Here is an 8,575-nt window from a genome sequence, read left to right as displayed (position 1 = left end):
AACGGTTAGGGACAATCAGGTAGGCGGGCAGGTGAGCTGTTAGGAGCCAGTGGTCCCAGATAGTGAGAAGGATGTCCAACTGCCAGTTTAGGTCCAATCCCTGTGATATTGGGCCTAAACTGTCAGTCAGACATCCCTCAAAGAGTCCCAGATTGGAGAGGGTGCAGGCCAGGCTGAGGGACAACCTCCCTGTGCATGAATTTCATGCACCGGGCCTCTAGTTCATAGATAAAACATATGATTAAGTTTACCTGTTTCATTGTTAAACATGTAGCTATTTGAAAACTTTGACATTACATATGTGGTTTGCATTTGTAGCTCACAGTATATTTCCATTGGACAATACTGATCTACAACATGTATGAGACTCTCATATAAATTAGCAAAATGAAATCTTTTTATTTAGGCTTTTATTCCGTGTTTTAAAACATGGAATCCATCTCCTTGACAGTTTGCCTTCTGAGGCTGGTCAATTTATGTGTAATGTGCTGAAGGGCTGATCTCCCACACATCCTACCATACAGGTGTGAAGTTTGAATTCAAACTGAGGAAGACTGCTGGTGGCGTGGGATTCCGTTTTGTGCAGATGGAGAGAGAGCTGCAGCCACTTCAATAATGATCTTGTGAGGAATAAGCGGCTCTTCCCAGGGCAGCCAGCTGAGGAGAGCAGCCATCGCAGCTGGTGGCATTATCCTGGCTGCAAATGGAAAGCCCACAGACGGCTCCTCTTCCAGGTGGGAGGCCATGAAGGCTGCAGCCTGAGTGCCTGCTGGTGTTGGCCTTGCTCTCCCAGGCCCACACACTGTGAGGGATGCTCTCGGCTCCTGTCAATCAGCCCTGGTGCCTGCATTGTGATCACCTAAAGAGAGCAGTCTGCAGAACATTCTCACATTTAATTTTTCATCTTAGTTTTTAAATATCTAACCTTGACTCAGCCTTGCTTTAATTAGGCTCATAATAAAATGGAGGATAAACCTTGACTTTTGTGTTGTCTAAAGGTGTAACACATTCTGGGAGGTGAGTGTGAGGGCTGAAGGGACTCCAGTGGGTCCCTTTTCTACTCCCCCACTTTTCTACTAAATTTACAGCTTTTGATGCATAGTGTTGCATTGTTTATCCTGTATCATCAAAAATCCTATATAATAAAAGCCTAATATGCTAAGTGTCTGGTTGGCCATTCAACCAATCAAAGTGTAATATGCTAATGATATTCTAAGGATGCTCAACCGCTCACTATGATGTGCACTGACTACCAGGAGGCAGACAACCAGTCAACCAGTTGCTATGATGTACACTGACCACCAGGGGAGAAGATGCTCTGACTGGTAGGTGAGCTTGCTGCTGGGGTTCGGCTGATTGGGACTGAGTGAGATGGGCCGGACACTCCCTGGGACCCTGCCCATGTTCCCTCCCTGGCCCTGATCATACACTGGTGGGGTCCCTCGGCCTGGTCTGGGCTCTCTCACAATCCAGTATTCCTTAGGGACTGTCAGAGAGCTGGTTTCTCAGCCTGATCCCACAGGCCAGGCTGAGGGACTCCACTAGTGCATGAATTCATGCACTGGACCTCTAGTGTAATTTATGAAAGACAGTGAAAAGTGGATGCTTTTCAATGCTTATAGCACAAAATCTCTATGGAATACTGTACATATCAGTCAGGGTCCTGGCAAAAAATTGAGTCATTTGAGGAGAGTTTAATAAGGTGTGGGCAAGGGAAATAATGGAGTCCTGGGGCTAGGAACCTGGGTGCAGTGATCCACTCCCCCAAGTCCAAAGGGACATGGGAAGGAGCAATTACCATACCCCAGAAGCTGAGAGAGCTGGATGGAGTGAGCTCACTGAAATGAGCTGTGACACGAACTGAGGGATGCAGTCTCCCGTGACTACCCCATGGGGAGGGAGATAGGCCCACACACACGTGCTCGCACACATACACACACATGCACTACCCAGCTTCCCTCTCCTCCCACCCTGCAGCCCTCACAGACATGCCCCCAGAGCACAGGGCATGCTGACAAAGCCAGAGAAGGGCCTGGGGTGGGTGAAGAGGGGCCCGGGTAGGTAGGGAGGGCGGAGAGTCCCCAGGACAGTGTATGTATGGGTGGTGATGCCTATCCATCGGCTTCGGATCTCAGAACCGTCCTCTAGAAACTGGGGCAATAGCCCAGGTGAGAGGTTCCGAGGGCCAAGCTGAGTGTTGGCTGGTGATGCTGAGAGGGGGCCTTGGGAGGGAAGGAGATTGAGACAGCAACAGCCACTTGCTTGAGCCACTGTGTCCCTGAAGAGAAGGCATCATCATTGGTGCACTCCCTTGGGGGAGCTCAGGCTCTGCCTTGCCTCCACCCACTCTGGGAAATCAGCCCCAGTGGCCTTCTCCAGTTTTCGGAACTGAGGAGCTTATCCAGGTGGGATGGAGAGCGGCACCAGGGCGGTGGTGGAGAGCTCAGAGGAGACCACGGCCATCCAGCCTGGCACCTAGCTCTTTGCCTCCTGTAGGCGGTGCTCCATTTACTGCGAGGGGCCTCTTAGAAGTCACACTCCTGCTTTGCGGACCCCTCCGGGGGTCTTGCCTGAGATAGACCAGGGCTGGCAGGCAAGATGTGGTGCCCTTGCCCTCTCCATAGGCCTCATGTCAGGCACTCTGTTTCCTGGCCGGTGCGTTTGAGAAGCCCAGCTTTGCCTTAGGTAGTGTTCGATGTAACCTTCTCACTGGGGCCGGAACACAGCTGGCCCCCAAACCTCCATTGGTTGAAACAAGTTCCTGAGGTCTTATCTCTGCCATTTCCCTCCCCTCCCTGCTTCTGCCTCTCCTGACGTTTGAATCACCCTGCACATGGTCACATGTGCAGATCTTGGCCATGAATGCGCTAGAGCCAGGCTCCCCGGCAGCCCAGGCTGATTGCGGGAAAACTGGAAACAAGAGGAGTAGATGTGAAACCAGACTGTCCATGCTGAGGAGTGGAATGGGGAACAGAATGTCCATCCGCCCTCCTAAAGCATGACTTCCACCTGTGGTCCAGGGAAAAGAAAGGCATTGGGATCAGGGAAATTCAGAAGTTTTACTTGATGCCTGTGTTAGGTTCTCTAGAGAAACAGAACCATTAAGATGTGTATGTGTGCAGGTATATATGTGTGCCAATAGCAAGTGCATTTATACCAAGGAGGGAGAGAGGGAGTGAGTAGGGAAGAGAGAGGGAAGGGGTGGGAAGGGGAGGAGAGAGTAGTAAAGAGAAATTTGAAGGAATTGTCGGGGCTGGCTAGTCTCATTCTGCAGGACATGTGGGCAGTCTAGGGGCAGTGTTCATTCTTTCTTGAAGATCTCAGCCTTTTTCTCTTAAAACCTACAAGTGATTGATGAGGCCTGAGGGCAATCTGCTTTACTCACAGTCTACTGTTTTAAACATTAATGTCATCTGAAAAATACCTTCACAGAAACATCTAGACTAAAGTTTGACCAAATACGGGATACTGTGGCTTGGTCAAGTTAGCACTTAACATTAACCATCACAGTGCTGCGTGTTGGGTGCCTGGGACACAGACTCCGCAGCAGAGATGTGCTGCTCCCGGAAGGATGCAGGAGGCCGGGGGTGGGGGTGGGGGGAAGAATGGTGGGAAAGGATTGTGGTGCAGCTGCAACAGGGGCCTTGGCTGACCCCACAGAGATCTCTGGAGCTGGGAGGGCCTCTTGGAGCTGTCCTTAAGAGGGGCAAGAGAGCCCATGCCTTTCATGAGCAGCAACTGGCTCTGGGGCATGGCTGCCCCAAGGGAGGGACCTGCCTCTGACTTTGGCTGAGGAAGCTCCCTTGAGCGGCAGAAGGGGCTAGCTGAGCGCCATCAGCAGCCGGCACTCGTAGCAGCTGGCGGAGAGGACCTTGGTCCTGGATGGTCTGTGTGGACACCCTGGAATCTCCCGCACCTGCTCTGCACTCGCTCACTGCATGGGCCTTGGGCAATTGCCTAACTTCTCTAGGGCCCATGATTCCTCATACAAAACAAGGATTAAAACGATCACTTATCATCATTGAAGGTGACGGTCACTAAAGACAGCACATGGGACTTGGTGACTCAGATCCTCTTGATGCTCAGACTCCAACAGGTTGTTTGATACTAACTTTGGTGGGAAAAGAGCTATGGAAAGGAAATAAGAAAGTTGCCAAATTAGAAAAAAGCTTAGCAGAAAGCAATTGTATTATACATCTGAACAGGGTGAGAGAGGATCAAGTTTTGCACACACAAAGGTCAGGCCGAGGGGGTTTGTACCATGGGGTTTTGTTGAGATACCTAGGAAGTGCCAGGGGAAAAGTTGTCTTTCTGTCCTTGAGAATAGTTCCCCCCAGGAGAACCCAGCAGAGCATGGAGGGATGGCTTGGGGTAAGGTATGGTGGGGCATGCTTTCTTTCTCCTGCCTGGGGCCACATGCAGAGGAATTTTAATTCATTTGTGTGACTCCAGAGGTCAGATTGAAGATCAAGAAAGGGAACATTGAATTCATAGCTAGAATAAAGTAATTATGAAAAGAGGCAGCTGTACAAACATTTTGAGTAAGGTTATTCCAGGCAGAAAGAATATCAAGTGCAAAGGCTCTGGGACAGGAATGACCTGGATGTTTGAGGGACAAAAGGTAACAGTTGGTGTCTGGACTGGAGATAATGAAGGGGAGAACGGAAAGAGATGTGTAGAGGCCGTTGGGCCAATTGTAGGTTTTGGAAATGTGCTGAGTCCACACTGTCTGCAATGGTGCCAGGTCTGGAGGTAGGAGAAATGAGCCTAGCCTCATCTGGTCTGTGCTCTAGGAAGACCCCTCAGGTTGCTGGTGGGAATGGACTGCAGGAGGTAAGGCAGCAGTCATTCAGGGAAGATATTACTGTGGCTTGGACTCAGGTGGAAGCCGAATAGTTGGTAAGAAGTAGTGAGGTTTGGAAAAGGTTTGGGAGGTAGAGCCCATAGGATTACTTTTCCATTAGATCTCGGGATGAGGAAAGAAAACAAAGTTTGGCTTGAGAAACTGGATGAATGGTGAACACTTTCCAAGATGGGGTGCTCATATGGAGCAGTTTACATGAGAAGCAGCAATAGTTGTTGATAGCACTAAAGGGAAAGGTCCATGGAACAGCCAAGTGGACATGCCTATTAGGCAGTTATTTGTGGAGAATTGGCATGAGGTCAGGGCTGGAAAAAGTGGATTTGGGAATTTTCAGCAAACAATGCCATTTAAAGCCATGACATGGATGATACCACCTTCGAAAAGATATAGAAAAAGTCAAGAAAAGGGCTGAAAAGTAGGCCATGGGCCACTCCATCAGTGAGAGGTCTGGTTCAAAGAAATGAGACAGCAAATGGGACTGAGAGGAGGTGGCCTGGAAGGTGGTAGGAAAGCCAGGTAAGGATAGAGTTCAGGGTCAACTTGACATTTAACTAGAGTAAATGAGTGAGAGGCCAATAATGTTGACTATTGCTGAGCAGTAGAGTGAGATGAGGACAGAGAGTTGTCCTTTAGCTTTAGAAAGGACTGTTTGAACCCTGATGAGAGCAATTTCAGGTGGGGACTGAATAATGGGGACAGAAACCTGGTTAGTGGGGATGCAAGGGAGAAGGTCCAGAAATAGTACGTACAGGTACTCACTTGAAGAGCATAGAGTCAAGGTGGCTGGAGGATGAGAAGCAATTTAGAGAATAGAGACTCAGCACCTTTGCAGGTAATTAGTAAGCTGTATGCCCTTCATTGCTAGAAATTCCAACCTAGCAGTCAATAACTGCTCAACTAGGCCCAGCACGCCCTCGGCATTTGGAGGGGAGGAAAAATCCAGAGAAGCAGAAGATCTGGAGCCCCTGTAACCACAGTGTTGGAGCTTTCAGGAAAGCCAGCCTCACCTACTGGTACTCTGGGGGCTAGAGATGGCAGGCCTGGGGCTCTTCGCAGCTCACAGCTCTGTCCTGCCTCTCTGTGGCCTCTGGAAGAACTGTGGTAAAGAATTCCCTCCTATAGGAATTCCCCCCTATGTGCATCATCATTACTATGCTAATACAATGCTTCACAATCAACGTTTCTTAAGAAAATAGATCTACATTTTCAATCTGGACTGAAACATTCATTTCAATAGCCCTTTTAAACTTAGTTTTATTTTTGTGCCCATCCACTCCTAGGTATTTCCAGGTTTCAGTCCTGGTCCTGGCCTGATGGATAACATACTATTGCATTCAGTTTGACAGTATTTATTACAGATACCCAAGATCCACGGAGACATCTTATGGGCAGAGAGACAGTACAAATACTGAGAAAGGGTGGAGTATTGTGCCTAGGCGTGTGTGAGAGAGAAGCATGTGTACAGACAGACAGTAATGAGGAAGGATGTTTTTTGTTGGAACCATGCAAACCCATTGAGATTACATGGCTTGATTTTATTGATCCTATTAGAAGGCTGACAAGGGCAGATCTGTAGGGACTGGTAGGTGACCTAAAGTATGAGGTAGCTGACGTCCTGCATTAGGCAGGTGAGATTTGTGACCAACGGGAGCCAGGCATATGCTCCCTGAAAGTATTCAGACACATTTTTTAAAGAATTCTGTGCCAGACAAACAAAAACTAATGAGTCTGAAAAGCAGAAGAAGCGGGTAAGCACATTCATCAGTGGTATTCTTTTCTTTGTCTGAAAATGCACAAACACAAGTGTATTCTAGGCTGTAACTGGAATATTTGCCTAAATGATCGAAGAAATAATGTACAGAGATTAATGTAAGGAGAACCATTGATATGATCTTATAAGAAACATACAAGGAACTGTATTCCCCTATACGTGGGGCCTCTCTTGGGTTTTAACGGTGTTACTGCCACCTGGTTCAGGGTAATGAGACCCTGAGAGCTGGATTAAAAAGAGACTCTGGGTTTAGGTGCAAGCCTGGAGTTTGACTGGCCATGTGCCTTTCATCTAACATGGTTGTCAGTTAATATTACTACTTTTTTTTCTAATTATTAGTATAGGTGGTCACTGTCCCATTCATTGACTCACAGAAGCTCAGGGGTTTTCAGTATAAAAACGATCGAGTCCAACTCCTAGCCCATGCTGGAATCTGCCCTGGACGTCCCTGAAGGAGGGGACTTGCTTTTGCTTAAATATCGCCCGGGACACAGGATTCGGTCCTTCTTGAGGTGACCCACTTTATCATCATGTTCCCAAAGTTAGGAACACGGTGGAAATCACACCAAGCCATGTTACCCCTGCGCATCACTCTGGAAGATGCGACGTTCCCCGTGGTGTCGGAGCAGGTCAGGTTTTCTCTGGTTGAGCCTCAGATGAAGTGTGGTGACTTGCGCTCTGGGCTCTGCAGAATGCGATCCGTGAGTGCTGGCTTGTCTGGAGAAGGTGAAGGTGCGGGAGGTGCACTTTCCACCCATGCTCCCTTCAGGGCTGACTCTCATTGAGTCGGAAGTTGTCTCTGCAGAATGTTTAGTTCTCTCTCTCTCTCTCTCCCCGCCCCCCCCTCTCTCTTTCTCTCTCTTCCTTCAGCTCCTAGCACATATGTTTAAGTTCATGCAATTGAAACATGCAGCTTCAGCAGCCATCATTTAGTGGAAGAGGTGATGGAAGGCTTCAGAGTCACTTAAGAATGTAAAGTGAGTGCCCTAACCGGTTTGGCTCAGTGGATAGAGCGTTGGCCTGCAAACTGAAGTGTCCCGGGTTCGATTCCGGTCAAGGATATGTGCCTTGGTTGCGGGCACATACCCAGTGGGGGGTGTGCAGGAGGCAGCTGATCAATGTTTCTCTCTCATCGATGTTTCTGACTCTATCTCTCTCCCTTCTTCTCTGTAAAACAATCAATAAAATATATTTTTTAAAAAAAGAATGTAAAGTGAGGCCGAGGCCTTGAAGTAAACCGAGTGACGGCCTGGCCTCTGGGAGGGAGCACTCTGTCCCTGGAGTAATAAGGAGGCGAAGGGTCTAACACCGCAGCTGACATGCAGGTGCGTCATCAGAGAAGCTGGCTGAGCCTCGAATGAGGCTGCCAGGTGAGGGCTGTTGGTCAGACGTGAGGGCTCAGGGGACCCTGTGAGCTGAGGGGAGCCAGTGCGGCAGGTGCCTGGCTAGGGACCGGTGGTCTAACAGCGGAGCAGAGCCCTCAATAGGCTGGGCCTGGCGCTGCCTTCAGCAGGTTCTTTCCCATACAGGCTCCCAGGGGACCGCCCCTACCACCCGTTCACCCCGATACACATTGTGACAACTCCCAAAACCCGATCTCCAGCTCATGATCATCGTTTGAGCTTCAAGCCCAGCAGTCCACTGCCTTTTCCACTAGCTGTCCTAGAGACCATGCAAACCCCGGACTCGTGGGGGTTGGCCCTGAGCTCCCCGCACTAACCAGGGCTGACAGGACGTCGGCGGGGCCTGACCCTGGAGAACTTGAGAAGGCTCAGCCTCACAGAAAGACCAGGACCTGAGCTTGGCTGTGAGTTTAACCAGGGGTGGGCAAACTTTTTGACTTGAGGGCCACAATGGGTTCTTAAACTGGACCGGAGGGCCGGAACAAAAGCATGGATGGAGTGTTTGTGTGAACTAATATAAATTCAAAGTAAACATCA

General features: G+C 49.3%; 1 protein-coding gene across 1 annotated transcript in view; it reads left to right on the top strand.

Moving 5' to 3' along the window:
• Positions 1–8,256, top strand: part of FRMPD2 (FERM and PDZ domain containing 2) — a 12,670-nt gene extending 4,414 nt beyond the window's left edge. Inside the window, 10 exon segments of the mRNA XM_006779432.2 lie at positions 525–591; positions 593–667; positions 669–721; positions 724–734; positions 2,497–2,524; positions 2,527–2,547; positions 2,550–2,593; positions 4,798–4,833; positions 7,178–7,264; positions 8,239–8,256. Of these exon segments, the coding sequence (XP_006779495.2) occupies positions 525–591; positions 593–667; positions 669–721; positions 724–734; positions 2,497–2,524; positions 2,527–2,547; positions 2,550–2,593; positions 4,798–4,833; positions 7,178–7,264; positions 8,239–8,256 (440 nt within the window).
• The last annotated feature ends 319 nt before the right edge of the window (positions 8,257–8,575 follow it).

This window comes from Myotis davidii, unplaced genomic scaffold (assembly GCF_000327345.1).
Source record: "Myotis davidii unplaced genomic scaffold, ASM32734v1 scaffold854, whole genome shotgun sequence".
Lineage (NCBI taxonomy): Eukaryota > Metazoa > Chordata > Mammalia > Chiroptera > Vespertilionidae > Myotis > Myotis davidii.
The sequence above is the reverse complement of the archived record's forward strand: the minus strand, read 5'-3'. Positions and strand labels throughout refer to the sequence as shown.